Below are 27819 nucleotides of genomic sequence, written 5' to 3'. Positions count from 1 at the left end.
AACCCATACTCCTAGCTCCCCCAGGCTGAGGTCGGGGAGGACAGCCCCAGGAAGATGCAGGACCCCGAGGTTGGGGAGGACAGCCCCAGGAAGATGCAGGACCCCGAGGTTGGGGAGGACGGCCCCAGGAAGAGGCAGGACTCCGAGGTCCCGAGGGGATGGCCACAGGAAGATGCAGGGCCGGCTCTCCCAGAGCTCAGCGCTCCTCCCTGCCCGAGGAAGGGCCCTGAGACAGCAGAGGGGGGTAACCTGTGGCATCGAGGAGTCGCACCGCGACAGAGGGAGGCCCGAAGGCTGAAGGGCTGTGTCCAAGGGTGCAGGGAGCAGCTTGAACTTCCCGAGCCCCCTTTCTCGGGGCCACAGGCCACACCGGAAGAAGCAACCTTTGGCTTCTTGTACTTGCAGCGCGGGTGCTTCCCTGAGGTGGTCTCCCAGGCGCTGGGTTCGGGTGGCAGTTCTCAGGGCCATCCCTGCAGGCGCCGTGGCGGTGACAGGTGGTGGCCACGCTGCAGAGAGATCCCCGCGCGAAGGCCTTGAGGGGTTTGCGGGGCTTTCTGTATGTGCTGACCTTGCCCATCACGGGGTTGCCCGTCATGGGGTTGCCCATGGCGGGGTTGCCCATGGTGGAGTTGCCCATCACGGGGTTGCCCATGGCAGGGTTGCCCATCACGGGGTTGCCCACTGGGGCGTTGCCCGTCGCAGGGTTGTCCATCACGGGGTTGCCCGTAGCGGAGTTGCCCATTGCAGGGTTGCCCATGGTGGGGTTGCCCATGGTGGGGTTGCCCGTCGGGGGGTTGCGCATCGTGGGGTTGCCCATGGTGGGGTTACTCATCACGGGATTGCCCGTAGCGGGGTTGCCCGTTGTGGGGTTGCCCATCGAGGGGTTACCTGTGGCGGGGTTGCCCATAGTGGGGTTGCCCATCACAGGGTTGTCCATCACGGGGTTGCCCAATGGGGAGTTGCTCGTAGCGGGGTTGCCCATCAGGGGGTTGCCCATGATGGGGTTGCCCATCGGGGGGTTGCCTGTCACAGGGTTGCCCCCCCTGGGGCCCGGGCTGCGCACTAAGTCCTGTTCTAGGACTGGGTCCTGCAGGGGACCAGCCGTCCACAGCCCTAGGGGTGGGAGCCTGTGGGGTTGCGGGGGGGGGTCCCCGCCTGGCTGCTGCCCTCTGGCCTCAGGGAGCAGTCGCGGTGGAGGGCAGCAGGAGCTGAGGAATTAGCCTTTGGGTGTGGGCTCCCAGCTCATGCCCGGTACCCTCCCCTACTGTCTCTGTCCTCCCTGGTCCCCACTCCGTGCCCCTCCTCGCCCACTGTGACCCCAGCACCTCGCATCCCGCCTTCCCTTATCCCCTCCTTCTCTGTCTGGGTGCCGCTCACCTGCATCAGAACCTTTCTCTCCTCTCTCCCCAACCAGGTGGCTCCATGGCCCGACCCCGCACCCCTCACCGAGTCTCCTGCTCTGCTGGCATGAGAGCTCCGTTGCTGTGTTAAGGGTGGGCTGGGGCGCCGTCTGGCTTGGGGAAGTGAAGCAAGTGTACGTGCCTTTCCACCTACACGTCCCAGAGACGTGGATACCTATGGAGCTAGTGTACCTGCCTAAACAGGTTCAGCAACGAAGAAGCTTCGGTCCTCACACTCCAAGAGTAGATGGGACTGCTTGCCACGTGGTTTTCACGACTCCGATAAAGCCCTGACCCGGGTCATACCCGGATGAATGTCAGGGGGAGCTGCCCTTTAGCTCCTGTGTACATACATCTCTGGTTCATGATTCTGGGATGAGCCCACGATGGTGGTGCCATGAACAGCTTTTTCTCTAACCTGAGATACAGAGAGAAAAGCCTAGAATATTGCTTTGTATGATTTCTTGTCATCAGGACTTCTGCTCGTCTTTTGGAGGAGATGGAAGGGACAGGGAAGCAGATGAATCATCCTGGTCACGATGGCCAACACCATCCTGGCTCAGCTTTCTGCAGGGATTCGCTCCGCTGGGCCCCTCTCTGCGGGTGCTGACCAGGGCCACCCACCGAGCTGTACCTGGCGAAGGCACCCAACACCTTTCATCCTTCACTCTTTCCCTCCCTACTTTATTGAGATTGGCAAAATTTAAACATTGTCCAAATTTGAACATGCTGTTGGTGGGGTGGTTGCTTCACCTGCCTTCGGCCTTTCTCTTGCATGCGCTGCTCCTCGTGGTGGCTCCGGGTGTGAGGAGAGCCCGGGAGGGACAGCACTGGCGGCTCTAGGGAGCCTGGCGCTCGGCCCTCAGGAGAACAGCACACAGGGATAGAAGCGTCACTGTCTGGGGTGGGAAGGCCTGGGAAACTGAGGCGAGCAGTCATTTTGAGGATTCACCTGTAAGTAGTAGGTGATCTTGGGACACGACGTTTAGGTCCATGTAGGCAGTAAACAGACACTTCTCGACACCTACGATGAGCTGAGGTTCTTGGGACAGATCAGTGAGCGAAGGAAACAAAAAGCCCTACCTTTGTGGAGCTTACATTCCATTGGGAGAAAGATGGTAAAAAATAAAGGTGTTGGGGATCCTTGGGTGGCTCAGCGGTTCAGCGCCTGCCTTCGGCCCAGGGCCTGGTCCTGGAGACCCAGGATCAAGTCCCACGTCGGGCTCCCTGCATGGAGCCTGCTTCTCCCTCTGCCTGCATCTCTGTCTCTCTTTCTCTGTGTCTTTCATGAATAAATAAATAAAAATTAAAAAAAAAATAAAGATGCCCTTTGCTTGAAGTGATAACTGCTAAGGTAAAAGGTGGAACAAGAGGGAGGTCAGCAGCCAGTGGTTTTCCTTTATTTTATTTTATTTTATTTTATTTTGGATTTTATTTATCCACTTGAGGGAAAGAAAGCATGAGTGGCAGGGAAGGGGCAGAAGGAGAGCAAGAAGCAGATTCTCTGCTAAGTAGGGAGCCCACCTTGGGGCTCGATCCCAGGACCCCAGGATCGTGACCTGAGCCGAAGGCAGGTGCTTAACGGATCAAGCCACCCTGGCGGCCTGGAAGCAGTGATTTAGAGAGACATTAAAGTAGGCGACTCTGGGACAAAGACCCGAAGATGAGAAAGTGAACTTGTGCTTGTGAGGGGAGAAAGGTCCATGGAGAAGAGCGCTGCGAAAGCCCTAAAGAAACAGATGGCCTGGGTGTTGGAGGAGCAAGGAGTCCAGGGTGGCTGGAGCAGGTGATGGATGACGGGGTCAGAAAGGAAGCAGAGGTCAGATCATGGAAAGCCTCTGAGATCAGTAAGGGCTGCGGCTTTTACTCTGCACCCCGCAGGGAGGCTGTGTGTGTGGGGTGGTCGTAAGCAGAGGAGTGAAAGGCCGTCGTGTGGCTTGTAGTTACAGCAAGGCCACATCAATGGTCTTGATTGTAAGGTGTGTGTCCTTGTCCAGATGTCAGGAGCTTGACTCGGGAACAGAAGGTGTTTGCTTTGAGGCCGGGGGTCACCAGTTGAGTAGAGGGGCTGCCCAGGATGATTTTTGGAAGAAAAGGTGGTGTTGGAGATGGGAAGCACCGCTAGATGGGGACAGAGAACCAGGCGCAAGTTCACGCAGGCCTCTGGCTCCCTGGCGTCGCCCACAGTGAGGCCTTGGCTGTGGGAACAGCATTCGCTGCTTTGTTAGGGGCCTGAATCTTCGCAGTTTGAACTTCTGGATAGAGAATTATGCCTCTCCTGCTGTAGAAATGCAAATCTTTGGAACTAAAATCCATGGTTTAAAAGCAGACTGTGGACAGAATGCGGATCAGCACAGGCCTGTCCAGCCCCGGACCAGGACCAGAGGCCAGAGGCCCGGCTAGGGGGTGGGGGATGAGGGGGGCAAGAGCTCATTTGAATTCCCAGCCAGGACTCCTCACTTCTCATCATTCCAGAGTGAGATGTTTCCAAACCACGACTTGCACTGCCCTGTGCTCTTGTGTTCTTCTGTCCTTGCAATTATCCTAGTTTGCTCCTCGAGTCTATTACCCCGAGTTCTCCAGAGCCGGCCTGGGTGTTGCGGGAGAGTGAACCTGCAGTCACCCTGCAGTCTCAGGCCGAAGGAGGGGTTGAGGAAGGCAAGGTTTCGGTTTGCATACCAAAGTTGGAGAGCTGCGCTGCCCCCTTGGCCGCTCAGGCTGGCATCCTTGCGTGGTCTCTGTATTTGGATGAAGCAGGGGATTTTGTTTGCTCGTTTATGTATTTGCCCAAGCTCCCCGGCTTCCCGGATCTGCCTCGCTTTGCCCTTGGTAGGATACTTTTGCCGGTTTTCCTTCACCACGTGGAAGGGACCAGAGGAAAAGACAGAGGAAGGCGGGGACAAGATCAGAGAGAGCAGAAGGGGTCAGGCCTCAGGCCACTGGTCAGGGAGCCAGGCAGGAGGAGAGAGAGATGAGCAAGGCGTGAGCAAGAGGGCAAGACAGAGGCCGGAGACGGGAGGGGAGCCGGCGCCTCCACCCACCTCGGCCTATGGCCATGGTCACCCCCTCCGAGGCCCCTGCCGTGCACATGCGTGGACACGTGTGCGTGCGCGTGTTTGAAGTCACTGGGGCGGGCGTCGTGACCCCGAGCAGCGCCAGGTGGACCCGTGCCTGTCTTCCCACAGGCCGACAGCTGCGGCTTCCTGCGGCCTGGCCTGCGCGGAGGGGTGTGGGGAGCTGGCTGCCGCCGGCCTGGACGGGCGCCCACCTCCCGGGGCCGGCCTCCCCCTCCGGAGCTCCACGCAGCCCCGGGCACTGCGGAAAGCCCAGGAGAGCTTCCCTCCCCAGGCCCGGGCCAGAGGCGGCCGCTGCTCCTAGGACAAGTAAAGGTAATGGGCTCATTCTTGTAGGCAGGGAAAGTGAAACCAAGAGCAGGCGGGGTCACATGTGGGACTCGCTTTGGGTCTTTGAATTCTCACGACCTTTCCTGGAGCAGCTGTGGTCTGGAGGAGGCAGCACGGACAGAGGTTGGAACCCTTGGCTCCCAAACCAGTGCCTGGAGACAGGCCGGGCTGTAGGAACAGGGACCGCTCTGGGGTCGAGGGGCCTCGCGGCTCACTGTAGGCCACTGTCCGTTCCCCCTTTATCTACAGAAGAAAATTCAGATTCCTGGGCCCCTGGGGGCTCAGCGGTTGAGCATCTGCCTCGGGCCCAGGGCGTGACCCCGGGGTCCTGGGATCGAGTCCCACATCGGGCTCCCTGCATGGAGCCTGCTTCTCCCTCTGCCTGTGCCTCTGCCTCTCTCTGTGTCTCTCATGAAGAAATACAATCTTTTAAAAGTAAAAAATAAAATTCAGATTCCTTAGCTTGATATCCAGAGCCTGCCCAATTTGGCAAACCTGTCTCTCGAACTTTGTCTCTGACTCTTCTTGCACCGAGTGCCTCAATTCCAGCCAAGCTGGTTTTCTCTATTTTCCTAAACATACCTGTCATAATCCTCTTTATCTCTATTCAACTATTCCTTGAGATCCACCCCAACGTCCCAGAACGACCCGCCCCTCACAAAGAAAATTTGCAACAAAACAAAACAAAAAAAAAAAAAAACAAAATTTGCTCTGGTCCTCCCAATTCAGAGGGATCTTTTCCACCTCTAAATTCCTACAGTCAGTGTCTTCAAGACATAGAATTTTCTGCCTTGAAATGTTGGTTATTTCCTCATTTGTATTTATCATTTTCCTCCAATTCAGACTATCCATCCTCAGAAGACCGGGACCATCTAATAGACTTCTTTCGCACTTCCTAAGGGGATAGCTTAGTGCCTTGCATATAAATGACTCTTAACTGGTTTAACTTCTGGGTCAGGAGGCCTTTAGTCTGCCCCCGAAGATCCCAGTCCCAGGTGGGGCCATTGGCAACCTGCAGCAGCGGTTCCCAAGTGAAGGAACCGACAATGCAGCTCCTAGACTTCAACCCTGGGGTTGAGGTGAAGTCATGACAAGAGGGTTGAGAGGCGTGAAGCAATCCTTTGGGTTCAAGGACAACTCAGGAACTGTCCGTGGCATGATGTGCTTATTGGATCGATTTGGGTTGGACAGGGCAAAAAGTGACACCACTGAGGCTGTGGTAAGCTCTCTCTGGGCAAAATCTGGGGGTTCCCCTTATAGGGAATCACCCCTGCACCTGCCACTCTAGCCAGTTGTTCTAGAAATGCTTACCCCTGGGGCGGGGCGGGGGGAGAGCATGTGTGGAGGACTACGGGCAGAGGGTCACCTTTGGAGGAAAAACAACTCAAAGTTGTTTCAGTGGTAAACTATCAGTGCTCCTTTTGCTGGTAGAAAAACCAGCATTACTAAAAGCAAAATTTGACAAAAATACTTCTAAGTTCTGGAGATTTGCCAACCCTTATTTATTTATTTATTTATTTATTTATTTATTCATAGAGATGCAGAGAGAGAGAGAGAGAGAGAGAGAGAGGCAGAGACACAGGCAGAGGGAGAAACAGGCTCCATGCAGAGAGCCTGACGTGGGACCTGATCCAGGGTCTCCAGATCACGCCCTGGGCTGCAGGCGGCGCTAAACCGCTGCACCACCGGGGCTGCCCGCCAACCCTTTTTAATATATAAGGCATAAGTAGTTCTGTCCTTGTTAGGAAGTTTGATTCACTCCTGAGAGCAGGGTTTGTTTATTTTTTTTTAAAGTGTATTTATTTTTCAGTAATCTCTGCACCCAATGTGGGTCTTGAACTCAAGACCCTGAGATCAAGAGTCGCATGCTCCTCTGACTGAGCCAGCCAGGTGCCCCAGACCAGGGTTTCTCAACCTCAGCATTATTTACATTTGCTCTAGATAATTTTCTGTTGTGGGAGCTGTCTTGTGCAATGTCTGATGTTTAACGGCATCCCTGGCCTCTACCCACCAGATGCCAGTGGCACCTCCCACTCGCAACAACCAAAAACCGTCCCCAGACATGACCAAATGGCCTCCCACTGCGCCCCTCATCCCTCTCCCACTGAGAACTTCTAAATTAGACATATGACCTTGACCAAACTCCTCTCTCTCTCTCCAACTTAGTTTATTCATCTCTAGGGTAATTCTCATGTGTGTAAAGCCCAGTGTAATGAGGCAACAAATTCCAAAAAATCTCAGGTTTCGAGAGCAGACAAAACCATGACAAGGGGGTCAGCACAGAAGAAGCAATGCTACGGATCAGTACCTCGGAGATAGGATTTTAAAGACCGAGCCACTAGAATTGCAGTGCAGAACCCCAGGCCGGTGGCACACTCAGCAGCCTTCCTGGTCCTCTGCTCAGGTTTTGGTAACGTGCTTCTGTGTGTGTCTTTCCTGGCAAATCACACCTGTAGTCTAGGCTCGAGCTCTTTTATTTACCTTTACATCGCCCCCACCATTCGTCAGAGTGCTTTCCAGATGGTACTGGACAGCTTTAAAAAAAAAAAAAAAAGGTTATGAGACACAGGGCATGGCCAGTCATAGAGAGCTTCATGAAGATGAACTTTAGGTGTCAGGGGGGCTCCATGCGGGCAGAGCGGGGCTGGGGGGTCCCTTGGATCATCTGGGGAATAAGAGCAGCTTTGCCGATGTTGGGTTGGGGAAAAGAGCGAGTTGGTGCAGAACCTGGGAGATCGTATCCAGCTTCGTGCTGGTTATGCGCCGTGTGACGGTGGAAAGCCACGTCCACGCTGATCATCTCGCCTTCTTCTTGCAGCCTCATGAGGCGAGGAAGGCATTAATCCCGTTTTATAGATTGAGGAAGCGGAAATTCGGGAGGTCACCTGATACCAGGCCCTGAACGCTTCCTCTACGACCACTGTCCGCTCCCTAACTGCGCGGAGGTGGCTGGTGGCCAAAGGCAGCGAGTGAAGGGACAGGAAGCTCAGGAGTTCCGAAAGTGCCTCCTCTTCTCAGGGAAGCTGCAGCTTTGTGCAAGCAGGGAGGCCAAGGCGCCCTGCCGGGGGGGACAGGAGCAGATTTCCTCAAAACCAAGACTTGGGTCAGCCGAGCTCGGGCCCACCCCGCCTGGCCCCACTCGGCATAGACACGGCCTGTAGGATGCGGACGAGCCACCGGCGTGTGGCTTCACCTTGCCTGGCGCTGCACACTCCCCGGAGTGTCGTGCAAGCAGCCTCCGTGGGCTGAGTGTTCGCGTGAGCTAGCTGTGTGGGGGTGACGGGTGAGAGCGGGGCCAGGGGCGGCACGGGGGACGGGCCGGGGTCAGGGCGAGGGCCTTCTGTCCTGCGAGGCCCAGAGTTGTCCTGGGGGGCAGAGAGCCGAGCCGGGGGAGCGACAGGGCTGCCGTCCCGAGGGCTCGCGTGTGCCAGGCACTGGGCGGGAGGCCGGTACTGCCCCGGGGCGGCCGGGGTCCCGCATCCACAGACGAGGGGACTGGCGCTCGTGGGGTCCTGGTGGACTGAGCCGGGTGGTGGCACGGCCTCCAGACCGCGGGGCAGGGGCCCTGGGGGGCCCGTCTGGTTTACTCGGAGGGCCTGCTCTAAGCCCCAGCAGCCTCTGCCCCCCAGGCAGGGCTTGGGGGACGGATGCCTTGCCCAGGTAACTGAGGAAACGGGAGACAACGCAGGCGGAGGAGCAGGCAGGGGGAGCCGGTTCTGGACTGCAGGCCCGCAGGAAGAGCGCGCCTAGGGTCTCAGCGTGAGCAGCTCGGCGGGATGCCTCCAGGACTCTCATCACCCCGGCTGCGCGGGGCCTGGGAACACCCGAGGGCCTGTGTCCTGACCCCCGGCCCGCTCTCCAGGGCAAGGATGGGGGTCCCTTCCAGGGCGCCACAGCTGCGGGGAGGCCCAGTGGGGAGGTCCGGTGGGGAGGCCCGTGGGAGGAGACCATGGGAGGAGGCCGTGGGAGGAGGCCGTGGCAGGGCCGGGAGCTGGCTCTTCTGCTCTAACCGAGTGACAGGGGTTGACCAAGAGAGTTAAAGTCCGGCCTTTGCCCAACATGACAAACCACAGTCGGACTCCGCTCCTCTGGGCTCAGGGCCCACACTTAGGGTTCCCCCCACCCCAGTGGGCTGGGGCCTCAGCCTCAGGAGCCCCCAGGCTGCGGGGAGGGAGTTGGCTCATGGTGTACCGGGGCCCTGGGGCCGGGGTGGAGGTGATGATGGGGCCTGGGGCCACCTGAGCTCTCGGATTCCCGCTGGGGCTGAGGGGCCGGGTGGCAGGCCCTCTGTTCTCCGAGGGTCAGGACTAAGCAGCACTTCGTTCCTCAGAAACATGACAATGCTTTTCCTGCTCGCCATCCGGGGGAGGGTTGCCTACGGAGCAGAGGGAACATCAAAGAGAGTCCGGGAGCTTAGGGCCTCTGGCAAGGAGCCGGAACCAAGTGTTCTGGGACAGCCGAAAGGAGGAGGCCAGACAGCAGCGTGTCTGTCCTCCCACGTCCACCCCCGAGTACAGGGGCTCCTCAGACTCGGGGACGCTCCCTCCTCCCAGACTGGCCTGTGTCCAGAGAGCCCTCCGGCCCCTCTCCCCTTGGGGCTGGCTTCAGCCTGAAGAACTGAGGCAAGAAGGATTCCTGCTCCCGCCCCGCTGGTCCTCCAGCTCCTGGTCCTTCTCCGGAGCCGTCGGAGAATCGGAGCGCAGCCAGTTCCTTCCGTCCCCTTTGCATTCTCCCCCCGAGAGGTTGACCGAAGGCAGAGATCATCAGGAAGAGTCGCTCACCCAGGGGCCAGCTGGACCTTCTGTGCCGTAAGTGCTACAGCTCACAGCGCGTGACGCTGGGACCCTGAGGTGGACCGAAGGAGTCAGGGGGTGGTTGAGGTGGCCGGCCAGCTGGGTGAACCTGGGCAAGTGTCTCCTCTCTCTGGGACGTGAGGACTTGGCTCAGATGAGCTCTGAAGTACGCCCAGCTCTTAGGATACGGGGGCACCCGGCAAGGCTGGGGGAACACTGCAGGGCCTGGGCAGGGGCAGGGAGCCACTCGGGGCGCGCCTCTGCCTGAACCATCCCAACCCTACCAGCAGGAGGAATGGCACACGCTGTGACCCGGCTCCTGTTTCTCCAGCTCCTTCTAGGGCCAACTCTGGTTGTGGACATCAGGGTGCAGATTGCCACCAAGAAATTCCGCATGTTACACATCGAGTATCCCAGGGTTAACTACCCAGAGGGCTTCCAGGGCTATTGTAACGGTCTCATGGGCTACGTGCGGGGCAAAAAGCAGAGCTGGTTTTGCCCCCAAACCCATTATATGGTGCATGCCCCCTGGAGAGAGATCCAGAAGTTCTGCAGGTACAGCGACAGCTTCTGCGAGAATTACAATGAATACTGTACGCTCACAGAGGACTCCTTCCCTGTCACCATCTGCTCTCTGGCCTCTCAACAGCCGCCCACGAGCTGCAACTACAACGACACCCTAACCAACCAAAGGCTCTATCTGCTCTGTTCTGGAAAGCGTGATGCTGAACCGATAGGTATCATTGGCCTCTACTAGGACAGGGAGGCTTTCATTCTGAACCGCCTCCTACCCCTACCGCCCTCACACACCGCCTATCCCTGCCCCACACACGCCCAAACCTCCCCCTACAAGGTATCCTCTCTGACTTCAAAGCAGCCAGGATCCGAGAGAGAGAGAGAGAGAGAGAGAGAGAGAGAGAGAGAGAGAGAGACCAGGAGGACAGGACAAACGGCCAGAGCTTCAGTCACCATGCAAAGTCATCCTGCCTCGCAGGCTCTTTCCAACTTGTTTACCTCCTTTCTTCCCCCAACATCCCCCTCTCCCACAGACAATCTTACCCACCCAAGAAGCTGACTGTGTCCAGTTGGCAGTGACTGTCCATCCGCTGGGCCAGAGCCTGAATCCTGGATGGAGGCCCAGAGCCTCGGCTCACACCATGGCAACAGGCACCCAGCTCCATGTCTTAACTCCCCATCCCACTGCCCTCCTCCTCTCAGCCTTCCCCAGCTCCCTTAGGACTCTCCACTCACCCATTCAAGCCCCGGGAGCTAGAGGGACCTCCCTGAGACCCTTAGACTCAATCTAGCCTCACTGCTCCAGAACCACCAAGTTCCCAGTCTGTTCCTCTCTATGAAATCACCGATCTTCTCTCCGTATCACCTGTTCTTTTTTTTCCCCTCCTCCCACCGCAGAGCCCAGGGTGGAACTTCTGTTGTCGCCCTGGCTTCCTTTCTCTGATCTTTTTTCCTTCCATCCTTCTTACTGTGGCTCACTGGACTCTCAACTTACCTTCTCCGACCTGTTGCCCCCAAGATTACTACGGTATCCCTTTCCTTCCCAAGCTCCTCGTTACACCCCCTCTTCCCCCGACCCAAACTCCAGGATCTGCTGCTGACAGGACGGGGTGAGGTGACCTGGGTTGTAGTCATGGAAGGTTTTAAAACCACATCTGAATTATGTTAAGATTATAACCACTGGATGAAACTGGGGTGAAGGGTAGGTGGGACGTCTCTGTACTACTTTTTGCATCTTCCTGTGACTCTATAGTCATTTCAAAACAAAAATATAAAGACACATCCTGAATCAGTTCTGATTTCACTCCTTTTCCCTCAGCGCGCCCGCCAGGACTCCTACTCTCGGAGTCCTGGAGACCACGCACCTCCAGCTGTCTTCCTGGGCTACGCTTAGCTGTCAGTGGGGTCTCCTGTTCCACGTGTACCACCATGGAGGTGGTGGGGGTGTAAAACTCAGTTCCAGACTAGGTGTTAAAAACGGATTCTCTCTTCCCCCCAGCTCGAGCACAAACTCATAACAGGAGTCAAGCTAAGTCCTTGGCCCATTCTAGCTGGCTTCCAGTTCTCCAACAAAGCCCGGACTACAACAGATGAGGAAGGCAGAGGGGCAAGGAAGGGCCTAGCTGGTGGTGTCCGGGTTAGATGACGTCAGGTCAGGAATTACTATTCCTCTCCGGGAGATAAGGACGGTGGATACCAGTAACCTATGAATGCGAGGAGCAAGTACCTTTGCCTCCACATCTGGTTTCTCTCTCACCCCCAAATGTATTCCTCAGCTCCGTTCTCAGAAGCAGTTGTTGAAGGGAACGCTAACTTCTGGCTGGGAGGCCTGAGGCTAAGTAGAGAAAGGGTGCAGAGCTGGAAAGCCTGACTCCTGGGGCCTTCTCTTGCCTCTCTCTGCACCAGTGAGCCCGTCTATCCCTCATCCTGATGGAAGACACAGCTCGTTGGCTGCTGCACACACCGATGTTTATTGTTCCCTAGGTTCCCTGGAATTTAAGAGGCCAGGTTGATGGCTAATTGACCCTAGCTGTTGGGGTTACTCCTTATTTGCTGTTCTTCTTATCATAGGTGCCAGCACCCTTGTAGCCACTCACATAGCCTGAGTTGTCGGTCGCCTCTTCCCGGCCTGCGATGCCTTTGCCCTTGCCACTCTCGTCGAAACGCTCCTTATGGCTGCCCGTGTACTTGCTGGTGTCCGTCAGCCGGCTCACCCCCCCCACTGTTGTTGCTTTCTGCAAGCCAGAGGATGGGGGGGGGGGTCTGATCCCTCTCTCTTCCCCTTCACTGTCACAGCCCTTCTCCAAAGCTGGTCTTTGACTCTGCTAGTACTCGATGGGCGCGGGCATGGGGCTGCTTTTGTTAGGGGCCAGGTGTAGCGTGTACTCACGGGTGGGAACTCATGGGAGTGCACGAGTCTGGTGTGTGGGAATGAATGGGGTGTGTGTGGATTTTTCTGCTTCCAAGGGAGTTATTTTGACCAGGCTGCAGCCAGAGAGGACTTCAACCCCAGTATGCAAGGTCCCTCCTCCTGGGAGAGGCCGATTTGAAACCTAGACTAGAAGGAACTTAAAATAGAGAGGGAACAAATAGGGAAGAGATGGTGGGTGAGAGGCAGGTGGTCAGAGGTTGCACCTTATAGGAGAGCAGGAAGAGGAATGAGGAGCAGGGAACCCTCTGAGCTCAGGGTTTCCCCACTGCCGTCCGGACACTTGGGAACTAGTCTCAGTTTTACCATTAAGGTAGATGTGGACTCCTCTCTGGGCAACAAGCTCCTCATCCCTGAAATTACCAGATGATCTCCCAAGTCTGCTCCAATACCAACGGGGCACCGGAGGCTTTCGGCCTCGTCTCCCTCGGGCATTAATTACTAGGGGCAGAGGGTAGGGACAAGGATGGTGGGAGGGGAGACAGGAGCAGCAGGGACTTTGGGGAAGTAGGGTCAAGGGTGAGGGATGAAGACTGCCACTCACGGTAACACCAGTGGTAGCTGGATCCTTGCCCTCCATGAGCTTATAAATGTTCTCCAGAGCTTCATCTGGCTTCTTGTCCTTGAATCGCTTCTGGCCCAGTTCTTTCATCGCCTCCTGGAACTGCTGAAATGTGATGGTTCGGGCATTCTTGGCCCTGGTCAGTCGGACAGAGAAACCCAGGAGCTCTGGAACATGAACTCTTCCCCTTCCAAGGTCCACCCCTCTTGACACTGAGTGTCCTGGGGACAGGGACTAGCACAGGGCCATGGGCCCAGCAGGTGCCCAGTGGACCCATTATGCATGCTCGCCACACGAACCCTTCCATAGCCCGCTGCCTTGCTCAGTCTACTCACCACCCCTACCTCCTCTCTGGTCCCTTACTTGACTTTGCTGAATACGATGTCCACATCAGTGGAGGTGACCGTCTTGCCGTCCATGATGCCACAGTCCCTGCAGAGCTTGGAGAAGTTTTTGTTGTTCATTTCAGTGCCGCTGCTCGAGGATTCTCCGAAGACAGCAAACCGCTGGAACGTTTTCCCTGCTTCTGATGCCATGATCAACTGGAGGTGGGGGAGGACAGCACGGGGGGGGGGGGGGGGGGCGAGGAGACTCGGGGGTGAGGGAGGAGGGGAGAGGAGGACTGCAGAGCAACCAAGATGAGGATCAAGATAAAATCAGGGTCAACAATAGGAACAAAGCCCCTCCTCCCCGTTCCTCTCTTTCCTTCTCCCCCTCAATCCCATCCCACCTACTGCTCCCGGCACCAGGTGTCCTGGTGTAGATCCTACCTGCTGAGTAATCACCACTGCCACCCACTCCCCACCGCCCCCCCCACTCTTGTGCACCTGAGAGTACCCTGATGGTGTCTGACCCTTCCCAGTCTCCCTTTATTAAGTGCGTGCAGGTATGTGGGAGCTGGCTGACTAGGGACACGTGTGACAATGGGGAAACAGGGGAGGAGACGGAAGCTTCTATGACCTCAGCAGTGCTTACTTGACATCACCTCCAGGCCCGGATATGGCCCTAGTCTTGGGAGAGGGGTCCTTTCATTTCCCCACTTTGCATGCTACGCTGAGCAAGTTGCCAACCTTCTGATCCCTCCAGCTGATCAAACTCCCTCGTCATTCCAGCCCAGCCTGACCTGGTCTCCCGGGTCCTGGTCACATTGGCTTATGCTCTGCCCACAAAGCTGAGAGGAGCCCAGGGAAGAGGTTAATGAAAACAGGCTGGCATCAGCCCCACAGTGTCCTCCTTTTTAGTCTCAAGCTCAAGGCAGTGATCAAGATGGAGAATCCAGGGATCCCTGGGTGGCACAGCAGTTTAGCGCCTGCCTTTGGCCCAGGGCGCGATCCTGGAGACCCGGGATCGAATCCCACATTGGGCTCCCGGTGCATGGAGCCTGCTTCTCCCTCTGCCTATGTCTCTGCCTCTCTCGCTCTCTCTCTGCGACTATCATAAATAAATTAAAAAAAAAACTTAAAAAAAAAAAAGATGGAGAATCCCAGTGGCTTTGGCCACCAACCTCAGATCTTTAAATGGCTTCCAATGTTGGGCTCAACACGGCAAGAGCATAGGCCTTGGAGTATAACCGATCTGGATGGGTCGAGGTGAACAAAGCCAGGGTGGGTGAGTCTCAGACTCTGAAGATCTTCCAGATAAGTTTCTGTGCAGATCAGGGATGTTCCTCAGCATTTCTCTTAGGCTTTTTCTGGCCAGAAGCCATATAGATGGATGAACTTCAGGGACTCTAAGCAACCAGATTGATGACTTCCCTTCCCTTCCTGTCACTTCCTTGTGCAACAAATCCTTTCTTTCCATTCCGATTGCTCTCATGCTTAATCAAGCCCTCGTCATCTCGCAGCTAGTGGGTTTCTCTGGCTTCTAAAGGATCTCTCTTCTAGGGGTGACCAGGGGGCTCAGTAGGTTAAGTGTCCAACTCTTGATTTCAGCTCAGGTCCTGGTCTCAGGGTTGTGGGATGGAGGCTGCCGTAGCTCAAGATTCTCTCTCTCTGTGCCTCTTCCCAACCCTGAAAGAAAGGAAGAATCTCTTTTCTAAATGGAATGCTCCCCCCCCCCGCATTAATCCATCTTTATCACCCACCCATCATTAATTTTCACAAAACTATTTTTTATCCATTAATCCCGTTCAGGAACACTGCAAGGATCTTCAGTGCCAAGGCCTTTTGCCTGTCATTCAAGGACTTTCACACGAGGTCCCCACTGACCAAACAACACCCACCTGTCATCAGTATTATTTTTCATCTGGGGCCATAATGGCTTGATAGGTTACCTCATAGGGGAAAGAGCATAGCCTTGGAGTGGAATGAATCTGGGTGGGGATTTGCGTCCTAGATTTGTCTTTTACAGCACTAGTTGGTTGACCTTGGGCAGATCACTAAAGCTTCTGTTTCAGAAATCGCTGAGCTTCATTGAGTTCCTCACCTGTACTGGGAGGACAACAATAGTATTGCAGGAAAATATACAGGAAGTACCTTGCACATAGTAACTAATATTCAATTTTCCAAAATAACATATTTCTGCCCTCAAACTTTCCCTCATGCTCTCATTCTCCGTGGATAGAATGCCCCTCTCTCCCACTCAAATACTCTGTAGTTGTACTCCTCACAGGCTGGTACATCATGGGAACAAAACCCCTTTCCTCTTCTGAATTATACCAAGACAATGGTTCCTACTTTGTGGGCTGTGGTCTGCTGGGGAGAGGATTTCTGAATTACTGCACGGGCCCCTGGAATCTCCATGTAGGCAGATCATTGATCATCAACTGAATAAATAATATGCCTTGCCAACGCAGATTATTATTATATACATAGGTACCATGATTATCAGAATTCTATACAAACGGTCATGCCTAGTGGGCTCGGTCAGGAGAGTACGTGGCTCTTGATCTTGGGGTGTAAGATCGAGCCCCACACTGGGTGTAGAGATCATACTTAAAATCTTAAAAAAGAAGAATTCTTTATAAACTTATTTCAAAGTATTGCTGAACTCATGGTTGGTCTCCATCAGAGGATTCTAAAACCATCAAGCGGGAGTGGAGATCTCTGATCTCCTACTTGAGAAGAGTGGGAAATGATTGCCGTAGGATTTGCTGCCTAAACAATTAATCTGATTCGAGCATTCTTTTTCTTAACTTTTTCTATATTTATCACTTCTCCCACCCACTCCATCATAAGCTTCTAGAGAGAGCATGACCATCCCTCACACTTCTTTGGATTGCATGTACACAGCGGCTTGCACACAGTAAGTGCTTGAAACTGTTGCTTCATCGAATTCATAGTTTGAAGCTGCTTCTGACCCAAGGGAAGGAAGTTAGAGAGGGATGGCCCTGGTTGGGTCACTTACAGCTGGGCTGCGCTGGCCCCTGGCCCGCCGGAGAAGAACCCTACCTTAGAGCCTCTGCCTCCTTTCGGCCTGTGGATCGCTGAGACCCCCGTCCCTGAAGCAAATAGATCCCAGTGGAAATTCCCCACCTCCCTCTGCCACACGCCCCTGCGTAGGCCCCTTATCAGGTTCCCCCTGAGTCATCCTGACCCAGAGACGAATTTAGATGCTGGAACCTCCAGGTCCTGCCCTCCCCCACTCCGAGTAAGACTACTTTAGACACATCAGAGATGGGGGCAGGCAGGCAGGCAGGAGGAAGCTCTTGCTTGGGGCTGGCTTTCTTCCCCAGCTCCGGGAGGGCTGGGGACAGCTCTGCCTGTCCTGCCCAGCTTTATCTGTGGTCCTAATGCCAACAGCCTTTCTCCGTCCAGGAGAGTGTTAAACTGGCATCCAGAGGGAAGAGGGGACTAGGCCAGCTGCCAGGGTGCCCAGCTTCTGGGCCGGTTTCTGAGGGAAACTGTTATGAAGGGAGTGGGGGAAGGGAACAGAGGAAAACTCTGGTGCTCGGAATTGCGAGAAGGTTCGGGGGTCCTTTAGATGTGACGAAAGCTGGGCTTGATCCTGACCAGTTCTCCTGCTCTGGGTCACCTCCTCCCTCTTGGTCCCTCCTTCTTTCCAACAGACCCTGCCAAGTGGGGATGAAAGGGGCATTGATGTTCCTTGGATGGGAGGGGGTTGTGGGTGGTGAGGGTGGTGGTGGTGGGGTGGTTCCCAGGCAGGAGGCGGGAGGGCAGTTTGGGGGTCTTGGGGGGGCAGTCTGTGCTGGTGTTGCGGTTGGCAGCTCCAGTTCCATTGGCCATTGTTCCCAACTGGCCTGCCGCCCAGCCCCCGAAATGGTAACTCAGGAACCAGGCTGAAGGAACCCGGAGTGGGGACCCTGGTGGGGAGGGGGCGCTGGGAGGGTGCAGGTGGGGAGAAACTCCATCTGCCTTCCTTGTGCCTGAGAGGCTTGGGCACCCCTGGGCCGCCTAAGCACCCCGTTCCCGGTGGCCTTCCTCTCGGGCACAGGAAGGGTGCAGCTCGGCGGGGGACAGGCCCGCAAACCCACCGCAAGCCTCAGAGGACTCAGCAGTCCCAGGGAGAACCGCCGGCCGCGCCAGTCTCCCCCTCCTGCTCCGGGGACCAGGAGGGTGAGCGCCCAGGCCACAGGGTCTCCTGGGTTCCAGCCCGGGACACCGCGTCCTGCCCGAGCCCCGCGCCGCCCCCGCAGGCTTGACTCCGCCCCCGCGCCTGTTTACCCTCGAGTCGGAGCCCCTGGGGGTCCCTGGCCCCTCCCCGCCCCCCCTTGGGGCCTTGACCCGGGAGTCCCCGTTGGCCATCCTCCCCCCTCCTGCGAGCTCCTCTATTTATAGCGGCCCCCCGCATTCCCCGCCCCCCCTCCCCGCCTTGTTTTCCAACTTCTCCGGGAGCCGCCGAGAGCAGGCGTCGGGACGCAGCGGCGAGGAGGTACCGGCCCCCGGGCACCCCGGGGAGGGAACCCCGCTCCCCGCGACCCCCGCCCCGCCCCCGGCGCACCTGCCCCTCCCGCCGAGACCCCCGCCTCCGCGGCGGCGGTCCCCCCCCTCCCGCGGCCTCACCCCGCGGCGCCCGCCTGCCCGGCGAGTGGAGATGGGGTGTCAGCGCCCCGGGGCCACCCCCCCGCCCGGCCCGCTCCGGAGTCTGGGGGCGAAGGGAGGAACCGCGGTGCGATAGGCAGTTCCCGGTCACGGGGGGCGGGGCCGAGGGCGGGCGCGGGGCTCCCCGCGGGACGGAGGGTCCCCGCAGCCCACGGCCGCCCGGTGCAGGGGGGCGGGGGGCGCGGGGCGTGGAGGCTCCCCGCGGTCGGCCTCGCTGGAGCAGCCCCGCCCGGAGTGGCGATGGCCGGGGCGGGGCGAGGGGGGCGTGCTCGCCCGGGCGGGCGGGGCTGCGGGGAGCCGGGGGGGGGGGGGGGGGGGGGGAGGCGGGGCGGGTCCGCGGGGAGCCCTCGCCGGGCGGGCCGCACAGTCAAAGGCAAGTGAAGGTGGAAGCGGCCGCGGCGGCAGCAGGTCGGGGGAGGGGCGGGCGAGGGGCGCGAGCCCGGGGGGCGGCCGCCGGGCGGGGGGAGGGGGGTCGGGGTCCCTCGGGGTTGGGCGCGGGGGGCGCACGGAGGGGCGCGGGCCCAGGCCCGGGGAGGGGGTCGGGGTCCCTCGGGGCTGAGCGCAGGGGGCGCACGGAGGGGCGGGGGCCCGGGGGCGGGGGGTGGGTCGGGGTCCCTCGGGGCTGAGCGCTGGGGGCGCACGGAGGGGCGCGGGCCCGGGGGCGGGGGGGGTGTCGGGGTCCCTCGGGGCTGAGCGCGGGGGGCGCACGGAGGGGCGCGGGCCCGGGGGCGCGGGGGGTGTCGGGGTCCCTCGGGGCTGAGCGCTGGGGGCGCACGGAGGGGCGCGGGCCCGGGGGCGGGGGGGGTGTCGGGGTCCCTCGGGGCTGAGCGCGGGGGGCGCACCGAGGGGCGCGGGCCCGGGGGCGCGGGGGGTGTCGGGGTCCCTCGGGGCTGAGCGCGGGGGGCGCACGGAGGGGCGCGGGCTGCGCGCACAAAGGCGGAGGCTCAGGGGGCGTGCGCGGGGCTTGGGCCGGGTGCGGGCTGCGCGCCGGCTGCCCGGGGGTCGGTCCCCACGCGCGCGGACGGCGTGGACGGGGCGGAGCGGGTGCGGGGGGCTGGGCCCTGCGGTCCGCTCCGTGCTGCGCAGCCCTGCCTGGGCGCTCGGTCCTTGCGGGCCGTCGGGGAGGCCGCCCTGCTCCGCTTCTCCAGCCGCGGGACCCACCAAGCCCAAGCCCGCGTGGCGGACACACGCGGAGGCGCGAGGCTCGCTGCCTTCTGTTTCTAAACGTTTACATGGGAAACAGCCGCGCTCAGCTGCTCAGCTGCCCGGGCCCACCGGAGCGCCGTCAAAACCCTGAGCACCCCCCACCCCCCACACCCGGCCCCCACTTCCAGTTTGCAGATAGGAAACTGAGGCCGAGAAAGTAGCGAGTTGGCCAAGGTCACGGCCTTAGCGGCAGAGCCGGGACTGCATCCGCGGTTCCAGGAGCCACATCCGCGCCCCCGCCCCCCAGCCCCCCCATACCCGCTCTCCGCGGCGCCCCAGGCCCCCACCCGCAGCGATTGGGGTGAAGCCCGGAGAAGACGCGCTCATTGGACCGGGGCGTAGAGACCAGGGAGGGTTAGTGACCTGGGGCGCTGGTGTCACAGGTGGTTAGTCCAGATAGTCCAGATCTTGGCCGAGGCTCTCTGTCCCGACAGGACCTGGCGTCCGTGGCCGTGTCATTCACCTCGTTGCCTTGTTTTCTCAGACCCCAGAGCGCGGAGAGAGCACACTGACCCCTGACCCTGCCGCGCAGCCAATAGGAGCCCAGTAAGTGACCCCACCCCCAGGCCACTGCACAGGTGTCCCGGCTCCTCGGCTCCTCCTCGGAGGCCCCACTGAGGTTGAGCCTGCTCTAGTTTATCCACAGGGTCGGGTCGGGAGGGACAGTGGGGAGGAAGGGAAGGCCCGGGTCACTTGGGCACGGGTGCCCCTTGCCCTTTTCTTGTCTCCCCCCCCCCCTTTGTCAGGGTTCTCGGATCCTTTTTAGCCCCTTTCCCTTGGAGCTGCTGACCTTGAGGCTTAGTTGAAGGTCACAGTTAGTTATGAACTCTCACTAGTCCATCCCTCAGTGTCGTTGGAGTACCCGGTCACTAGCCGTTAGTTGCATCCTTACCTCGCTGGGGGCAGGGGTGGCCCCTAAATATAGCCTGGGAAACCAGCTGCTCCTGCCCTACCCCAGGGTTTCCTTCCAGGGCAGAGGTGGGTCCAGAGGTGTGGGTATTGAGGGGCAGCGATGCGGATGGCCTTTCTGAAAAGACACGGTGTCCTGAGTCCTCGGCCACCAGCGCTCCATCCCAGCAGCCTGGGCCTGGATGTGGGGCTGGGCGCCGGGGAGGCCCTGGCAGGTCGCGGCCCAGTCTTCGGCTCTGGGGCCCCTTGGCCCCTGCACCGGCCTGGGCTGAGAGAGGAAGCAGGCGTAGGCCACCTCCCCGACCCTGGTGTTTCGTCATCCTGCCAGGCCACCATGGCGGAGCTGCAGGAGGTGCAGATCACAGAGGAGAAGCCGCTGTTGCCAGGGCAGACGCCCGAGACGGCCAAGGTTATGAGACCCCCTGACCGACTCCCAGGCCCGAGTTCCAGACCTGCAGGCATCCCCTCGCCTCCTGCCGCCCCAAATCCATAATCTCATTCTAATCCGCACCCATGTTTTCTCCACCTGGACCCACGTCTCTCTCCCCGCCGCCGCCACGGGAGTCCAGGCCTGTGCCCCGTCACTGCACTAACCTTCATCCTCTTCATGTCTCTTTGTCATCTCTTTCTGTCTCTTGTCTTGGTCTTTTTGCCCACCTGTCATTGTCTGTGTCTGTCTCTCCATCTGTGACTACACGGCTGTGTGTCTCTGTGCATATCTGTTCTTGTGTGTGTGTGTGTGTGTGTGTCTCTCCAGGAGGCTGAGTTAGCTGCCCGAATCCTCCTGGACCGGGGACAGGTAACAGCTTGGGGGGGTCCCTGCTGTCCCAGGGCGGGAGGAGGGGTTCTCTTCTCCCCCAGTAAGGAGAGGGCCCCTACTCTCTGCTTTCTTCCCTTGCATTCCAGTCTCTTCCCGTCCCCATTTCTCCCTTTGCTTCCTTTCTCCTCCTCAGGGTTCCTTGGTGCTCTCTCCTCCTTCATGATTCTTTTCCACCCTCAGAATCATCTTCTGTTATTTTATTTACCCAAACCAAATTCCTGTCGGTCCTATTTCTAATTCTTTGCTCTGGACTCCTCTCTTTGCCCCCCCCCCACCTCAACTCCCCGACTCTGTGGGCCTTTTGTGGGTGTCCTACTCCTGCCTCTTTTTCTTCTCAGCCTAACTGCCTCCTGATGACAACCTGTTTTTCTGCAGACTCACTCTGTGGAGACACCGTATGGCTCTGTCACTTTTACTGTCTATGGGACCCCCAAGCCCAAACGCCCAGCAATACTCACCTACCATGATGTAGGACTCAACTGTAAGTACCTGCGCTTCTCCTCCCGCTCCTCCTCTGGAAGAGGCTGGTGGGAAGGGTCAAGACCCAAGGCAAGGGCTCGGTCAGTACGGGCAGGAAGGGAGCCATGTGGCGCATCCAGCAGGCATTCAGTCCTGGTCGGACTATGGCCAAGAGGGCGGGCTCTGACGCGGGGATGCTGTCCCCTGGCTGATTCTACTGTTGGGGCGGCGGGGATTCTCTTTAGATAAGTCTTGCTTCCAGCCGCTCTTTCAGTTCGGGGACATGCAGGAAATCATTCAGAACTTCGTGCGGGTTCATGTGGATGCCCCTGGAATGGAAGAGGGGGCTCCCGTGTTCCCTTTGGGGTGAGAATCAGCTCCTTCTCTCCTCACCGGGCTTCAGGGCACAGGACAGGGGCGGGGAAAGAGGACCAGGGGAGGAGGGAAGGGAGGACGGCGGAGACTCTGGGAGAGGGCGACCCCTGAAGGCTGGGGTGGCCGGGGCGGCCTGGCGTTTCCCTTCACGTTCTTCTCTTCCGCAGGTATCAGTACCCGTCTCTGGACCAGCTCGCGGACATGATCCCTTGCATTCTGCAGTACCTGAAGTGAGAGGCTGGGGAACCCCCAACGCGGAGCTCTCTGGCTGGCACAGGCGGCCCTCGGGACTGCTGTGTGGCCTGGGGTTTCTGGGCAAGCTGTGGTCTCTGGCCCAGCTAGATCCCCTTTCTGTGTCTCCACCTGACTGTTAAGAAGAAGTGGGGGGTTGGAAGTGGACTTGAATCCCCAGAGTGGTCCTGACAGATAGAGACAGGAAGACGGATAGAGACAGGAGAACAGATAGAGACAGGAGGACGGGCGTCCTGATCTGGAAGGTAGAGGAAGAGGAGGCGCAGTCCCAGGGAGCCAGATAGACTCGCCTCTGCCCTCCGGCGCCCTCCTGCAGGCGCACACCTGGGGCACACCTGGGGCCGCCCGGGGCGGGAGGGGCAGCAGGGGAGCCTGGGGGCCGTGCACTCAGTGCTGACACCTGGGGCCTGGCCCTGGCTCAGCTTTTCCTGGGCACCCGGGCCCTGCGCAGCCCCACGTTGTTGGCCATTTCCCCATTCTTCCTATTGTTTGCCGACGTGGTGTCTTTTTTTTTCCCCCATCCTGCTTCAAGCTCCTTTCTTCCCGGTTCTTCACAAGGAACCAGGAACTAAAACAGAACAAGTTGAACTAGCTCCGGAGAATTGAAAATGGACACAGAGCTCTGTAGGAAAACACTGTCTGGTTGCCGGATGGGTGTTTCTTTTTAAGATACCAGCTCCCCGGGGCGCATGGGTGGCTCAGGAGGCTAAGCGTCTGCTGCCTTCAGCTCAGGTCGGGGTCCCGGGGTCCTGGGATCAGAGCGCCCAGTCTCGGGCAGAGCAGGAGCCTGCTTTTCCCTCCCTCTCTCTGCACCCGCCCCCCCCGCCCCCATGCTCTGTCTCTGTCTTTCTCTCTTTCAAATAAATAAATACAATCTTAAAAAAAAAAAAAGATACTAGCTCCCCAAGAAAGGGCTGAAGTCGGGTTCAGGGTCCTGCACTGGCTGCCAGTATCAGCTGTTAGCTCCTTGGTGCCCCTCTTTTTTAGCAGCCCTCAAGGGGAGGGTGCGGTCCATGCTTTGTGCATGTGACCTTGGGAGGGAGGGTGAGGGGTTTGCAGGGCCAAAGGTTTTGGACACCAGGGCCTGTTGGCTATACATTTCTCTTTCCCAGTTTCTCCACAATAATTGGAGTTGGTGTTGGAGCTGGAGCCTACATCCTGTCACGATATGCTGTAAGAAATTTTAAAAAACCCAGACGGGGGAAGGCAGGTTTAAGGCCCATGGCCGACTGATTAGGAGACTCCTGTGTGCCCATGTGTGTACGGGGAGGACTTGGGTACAAGGGTGTGGGCCCCACGGGAGCGTAAGCGGCCAGAGCTCAGCGGGAAGGGGGTATGGCCCCGCCCTGCCTCTGATCGTCCTACTTTCTGCTCCTCCTCAGCTGACCCACCCGGATACAGTCGAGGGGCTTGTCCTCATCAACATTGATCCCAATGCCAAGGGTTGGATGGACTGGGCAGCCCACAAGGTTTGGAGGGACCTGCGTGTTGAGGTCGAGGGTGGGGGCCCCGTTGTGTGGGTCCAGTTAGGCTCCACCAGCATGCTGGTTGGCCTGTGAACTTGAGGGAGCGGGAGTGGAGCAGGAAAGATGTGTCCCTGTTAAGTCTGGCTCCCTCCTCTTCCTCGTGCCCTGAGCTTGTCCACCTGCCCTTCCTCATAGCTAACAGGTCTCACCTCTTCCATTCCGGAGATGATCCTCGGACATCTTTTCAGCCAGGTGGGTGCTTGTGGAAGAGGGAGCCGGTAAGAGGGGAACCGGCAGGGGCTTGAAGGCCTGGGGTGACTTCCTTAGAGGGGACGGGGTCCGGGGCAGGAAGAAGGCTCACCGTTTTTCTCTGGTAACTTGATTTGTCTGCTTCTTCCTTTTCTTTCCTTCAGGAGGAGCTGTCTGGAAACTCGGAGCTGATACAGAAGTACAGAAACATCATCACACATGCGCCCAACCTGGAGAACATTGAACTGTACTGGAACAGCTACAACAAGTGAGTGGGGGGCGCTCGTGTGGGACAGAGGCGATGCAGGCCCAGGGCCCGAGAGGGAGGCCGGGCCCCGTGGTGCCCCCAGGGCAGGATTTCGGGTCCCCTAGGGCAGCTGCAGGCCAGGTCCTCCCTTCCTGCTGTTTACTTCCCTTGGACTTTTGGATTCCCAGAAGTGAGGTCACCTCTGGTCCTGCTGCCCTCCTTGCCCCCTTCACTGCCCTCTGGCCAGGCACCTGGGGCACAAGCGACTGCAGGGCTTTTCGGCCTGCCAGCCATCTTCCCCTGTGGCTCCCACTTTTAACTGTTAGTATTCAACTGTGATTTGGGGAGGAAGACGGCTTCCTCAGGGAGGGGTTGGCTTCCATCCACATGGATAGCGCTGCCTGCCTGATGTTCCTGCTCTCCTTTGAACCCCTCCCTAGTCGCCGAGACCTGAACCTGGAGCGTGGTGGTGCCGTCACCCTCAGGTAAGACGTGAGGAGGGAGAGCTTTGCCCCTTTCCCCAGATCTTCCCCAGGTGCTCACGTTCCTTAGAAGACGGGGAATCTCTTAACAGGGGATTGTCTTGTCATCTCCCACCCCACCCTGTGGAGCAGATCCCACGCCCTCTAGGTCTGTCCTCCCCCTTTGGGTCGTCTGGGAAGGGTCAGTGGGGTGCAGAAGACTCTTCCCTCTTTGGGGCCAGACGTTTTCCAGCTGCTCTCCTGGGAGGTGGGTGAGGGAACGGCAGGGGCTCACCCCCTTATCCCTGACACTATGATTCTAGGTGCCCTGTGATGCTGGTGGTGGGAGACCAAGCACCCCATGAAGATGCAGTGGTCAGTAGAGAACTTTGAGGGGGGAGGTGAGGGAGGGCTGGAGTCCTTGGGTGGGGTCAGTGGGGTAGCTTGCCTCTTGGGAGGATTTGGTGTGGAATTGGGAGAACAGCTGTGGGACCTACGAGGTTGATTCTTGGTAAGAATGAAATGGGTACGGGGCTGCTAGGAAGGGAACCAGTATCTGGGTCCCTGGGTCCCCACGTCCTTTGGATGGGAGAGGCCACGGGGCATATGACCTCATTCATTCAGCCTCCTGCTTGCTCCAGGTGGAGTGTAACTCAAAGCTGGACCCCACCCAGACCTCTTTTCTCAAGGTCAGTAACCCTGCCCCAGGCCCTGCCTGACTCCTGACCCCCTGTCCGGAGCCATGGGTCCTCTCCACATTCAGCTTCTAGGCCCTCAAGTGGGGTAGATAAAGAAAATAAGCTCTCAAGATGCCTGGGTGGTCAGTGGTTTCAGGGGTTGAGCGTCTGCCTGCGGCTCAGGTCGTGGTCCCGGGGTCCTGGGGGCTCCCCGTGAGGAGCCCGCTTCTCCCTCGGCCTGTGTCTCTGCCTCTCTCTCTGTGTCTCTCATGAACAAATAAATAAAATCTTGAAAGAAAGAAAGAGAGAAAGAGCGAGCTCGCTCGCAGGGCCTGCAGGGAGGCTGGGAAGCTGGGGAGAGAACCCTTCCACCTCTTGGCCTGGCTCCTTTTGTCTCGGTCTGTGGCTCTTCCTCTTAACCGTGGTCCCCCCTCCCGCCCCCGCACAGATGGCCGACTCTGGAGGTCAGCCCCAGCTGACGCAGGTGAGCGCCCCTGCCCTCCGGGACGCGGCTGCGGCTGGCCCCGAGCCCTGTACACACGCCGCTGCCGCGCGCCCCTTGCCCAGCCCGCCCCGGCCCCGGCCCGGCCCCGGCTGGGCTCTGACCCCCCCGCCGCCCCCCCTCGTCCCCCTTCGCAGCCAGGCAAGCTGACCGAGGCCTTCAAGTACTTCCTGCAAGGCATGGGCTACAGTGAGTACCGGGGGCCCGGGGCTGTCGTGGAGGGCGTGGGCACCGAGGGCTAGTTCTGGGACTTAGCCTGGCTGTGAAACCATCGCCCCGCCATGCGTGACCCGGTTCCATCCCAGTGCCAGGCTCTCCTTCCCACCTCCCGTCTGCTCTGCTTCTGCCTCCACAGTGGCCTCGTCCTGCATGACTCGCCTGTCGCGATCGCGCACGGCCTCGCTGACCAGTGCGGCGTCCATTGATGGCAACCGGTCCCGCTCCCGCACCCTGTCGCAGGGCAGCGAGTCTGGGACTCTCCCTTCAGGGCCGCCGGGGCATACCATGGAGGTCTCCTGCTGAATGGCCTCGGTTGCCCTGCTCACCGGACCCAGCCCTCACCTCCGCCTGCACTAACCTGGGAGGTCCTAGGGCGCTGGGCCAGAGTAAGGGAGGACGGGTGGATCATGTGGGGAGATGACCTTGATCTTTGATTGCTACCCTAACCTTGACCTCTAACCTGTGATTCCCCTCAGCTCCTGAGAGATGCCCTAATATCTAGATATTAGGACAGATGTCCTAATATCTCTTAGGGACCCAGACCCCTAAATTATCCCTCTCCTTCATTCTGGTGTTAAGGTGGAGAGGGCACGTGTCCCCTCTCCCTAATCTAGGTCTCCATAGATAAGGGATAAGAGGTTGTGGTAGTCGTCCCATGGTGCCCCCACCAGACTCTCCCTGCTTACCCCACTGCAAGGGGAGGGGACTTGGGGCTGGGACTCCATTCACCAAAGCTGATATGGCTTCTCATTAACCCTTCAGATCTCTGAAGAGTATGGGCCTAAATGAATGTGTGTCAGAGAAGGCTTGCTGGTGGGTTAGTGGTCCTCAGGGTGGGGTAGAGACATCCAGTGTGTGAAACGGAAGTCGGAATGGTGGGCTGTGAACAAGTCTGAGGGAAGGATCAGAGCTGGGGCAATAGGAAGGGGCCTGGGGCCATTGGCTGCACTAACTTTGGTAGCTGTGTAGACAGTGTGTGTCTACAGTGGGAGGGGGAGGGAGCTCAGCTGGGACAGGGCTGCTTGGGGCTTGGCGTAGGGGTGGGAAGGGCTGCCTTGGGGCTCTGCCCACACTGTGTCGTGTGCGGAGGGTGCCCTCCTGTGTCCCACAACTTCTGCTGTAACAATAAACTGTAGAGGAACTGACCACCATTCCTTGCCTGAGTATGCCTGCATCACGCCCTTTCCCCAACTCCCCCCGCCCCCCGCCCTACTCCTGTGCTCGTCTCAGATGTGTCACGGGTACTTCACAGAATGCGACTGCAGAGTCGCTGGCCCCAATTCCAACAGGATGGTATCGTCCTAGATGGTGATAGTATCCCCAAGTCCTGGGGACAGGGGAGCCACGTGGGTGTTACAAGACTCCCTTATTAGTCACGGATCCTCTAGAAATGCCACAGGGTTTCAGAGATGTCACCAATATCACGGTCTTAAGAAGGAAGTATAGAATGCTGGCTGAGTGTCCAAGGACGTCTGTGATCACCTTCCTGCAGGATCCTCCTTAGCCGGTACCTCTATTCCATTTTGGATGGTTCAGTACAACGAGGAGACCAGGCCCCACTCGGTTACTGGAGAGGTTAGGTTGCTCATAGTTGGTCCCAATCTGAAGACTCCCTCGGGAGGATAACAGCCCGACAGAGGATTTCCTCTCAGGAGACCTCTTCCCCCATGAATCTGAGAATTCGGGGCATTAATTAGACTATGTTTGTGGTTCTCTGAGAAGCTTTTCAACGAGTGTGCACAATACTCATCAAGAGGACTTCGGATATTCCGTGGCTGTCGCAGGCCAACTCTCCGGCTCTCGGGAGCACAAGAAGTAAGAACCAAGAAGGCACCCTGTGGTCACCGATAAGAGTACTGTGGGGGGAATATTAC

The 27819-nt window shown here is 58.4% G+C and overlaps 3 protein-coding genes across 14 annotated transcripts; 2 read left to right on the top strand and 1 right to left on the bottom strand.

Moving 5' to 3' along the window:
• Positions 1 to 6952: 6952 nt before the first annotated feature.
• On the bottom strand, positions 6953 to 19797 carry TPPP2 (tubulin polymerization promoting protein family member 2). 9 transcript variants are annotated; one of them, XM_077845476.1, is made up of 7 exons: positions 19673 to 19797; positions 14608 to 15112; positions 13467 to 13645; positions 13086 to 13239; positions 12210 to 12347; positions 9043 to 9179; positions 6953 to 7338 (listed from the first exon to the last, which is right to left on the bottom strand). In XM_077845476.1, the coding sequence occupies exons 3-7, from the start codon at positions 13637 to 13639 to the stop codon at positions 7278 to 7280; spliced, it is 663 nt and encodes a 220-aa protein (XP_077701602.1). In that variant the 5' UTR covers positions 13640 to 13645; positions 14608 to 15112; positions 19673 to 19797; the 3' UTR covers positions 6953 to 7277. The 9 variants fall into 9 exon arrangements, 7 of the variants coding, with proteins under 7 accessions (XP_077701602.1, XP_077701601.1, XP_077701607.1 ...); XR_013350511.1 differs by lacking the exons at positions 9043 to 9179; positions 14608 to 15112; positions 19673 to 19797 and adding exons at positions 9586 to 9649; positions 11840 to 11947 and having other exon boundaries at positions 7263 to 7338; positions 13467 to 13693; XR_013350510.1 differs by lacking the exons at positions 9043 to 9179; positions 14608 to 15112; positions 19673 to 19797 and adding an exon at positions 11840 to 11947 and having other exon boundaries at positions 13467 to 13693.
• On the top strand, positions 9148 to 11404 carry RNASE13 (ribonuclease A family member 13 (inactive)). The gene is made up of 2 exons (XM_077845483.1): positions 9148 to 9612; positions 9885 to 11404. Exon 2 carries the CDS (start codon positions 9893 to 9895, stop codon positions 10352 to 10354), a length of 462 nt encoding a protein of 153 aa, XP_077701609.1. The 5' UTR covers positions 9148 to 9612; positions 9885 to 9892; the 3' UTR covers positions 10355 to 11404.
• On the top strand, positions 17856 to 27096 carry NDRG2 (NDRG family member 2). 4 transcript variants are annotated; one of them, XM_077845468.1, is made up of 17 exons: positions 17856 to 17933; positions 19794 to 19855; positions 20547 to 20627; positions 20976 to 21017; positions 21414 to 21519; positions 21743 to 21863; positions 22040 to 22102; positions 23237 to 23297; positions 23507 to 23593; positions 23786 to 23842; positions 24004 to 24107; positions 24527 to 24571; positions 24871 to 24922; positions 25189 to 25236; positions 25673 to 25708; positions 25864 to 25915; positions 26082 to 27096. In XM_077845468.1, the coding sequence occupies exons 3-17, from the start codon at positions 20553 to 20555 to the stop codon at positions 26246 to 26248; spliced, it is 1116 nt and encodes a 371-aa protein (XP_077701594.1). In that variant the 5' UTR covers positions 17856 to 17933; positions 19794 to 19855; positions 20547 to 20552; the 3' UTR covers positions 26249 to 27096. The 4 variants fall into 4 exon arrangements, with proteins under 4 accessions (XP_077701594.1, XP_077701598.1, XP_077701595.1 ...); XM_077845469.1 differs by lacking the exon at positions 17856 to 17933 and adding an exon at positions 18422 to 18511; XM_077845471.1 differs by lacking the exon at positions 17856 to 17933 and adding an exon at positions 19523 to 19663.
• The last annotated feature ends 723 nt before the right edge of the window (positions 27097 to 27819 follow it).

Source organism: Canis aureus, chromosome 13 (genome assembly GCF_053574225.1).
Source record: "Canis aureus isolate CA01 chromosome 13, VMU_Caureus_v.1.0, whole genome shotgun sequence".
NCBI lineage: Eukaryota > Metazoa > Chordata > Mammalia > Carnivora > Canidae > Canis > Canis aureus.
This window is presented reverse-complemented; position numbering and strand designations above follow the sequence as displayed.

Coding starts and splice junctions, on each gene's coding strand:
- RNASE13 (XM_077845483.1), top strand. CDS start 9,893: ATGGCACACGCTGTGACCCGGCTCCTGTTTCTCCAGCTCCTTCTAGGG.
- TPPP2 (XM_077845476.1), bottom strand. CDS start 13,639: ATGGCATCAGAAGCAGGGAAAACGTTCCAGCGGTTTGCTGTCTTCGGA. Junction 9,180..12,209: donor CGACCGACAACTCAGGCTAT/GTGAGTGGCTAC, acceptor TCTGCTCCGTAG/GCAACCCTCCCCCGGATGGC. Junction 7,339..9,042: donor GCGGGAATCCGAGAGCTCAG/GTGGCCCCAGGC, acceptor TTTTTTTTAAAG/CTGTCCAGTACCATCTGGAA.
- NDRG2 (XM_077845468.1), top strand. CDS start 20,553: ATGGCGGAGCTGCAGGAGGTGCAGATCACAGAGGAGAAGCCGCTGTTG. Junction 21,520..21,742: donor CCATGATGTAGGACTCAACT/GTAAGTACCTGC, acceptor GATTCTCTTTAG/ATAAGTCTTGCTTCCAGCCG. Junction 24,572..24,870: donor GGTGGTGCCGTCACCCTCAG/GTAAGACGTGAG, acceptor CTATGATTCTAG/GTGCCCTGTGATGCTGGTGG.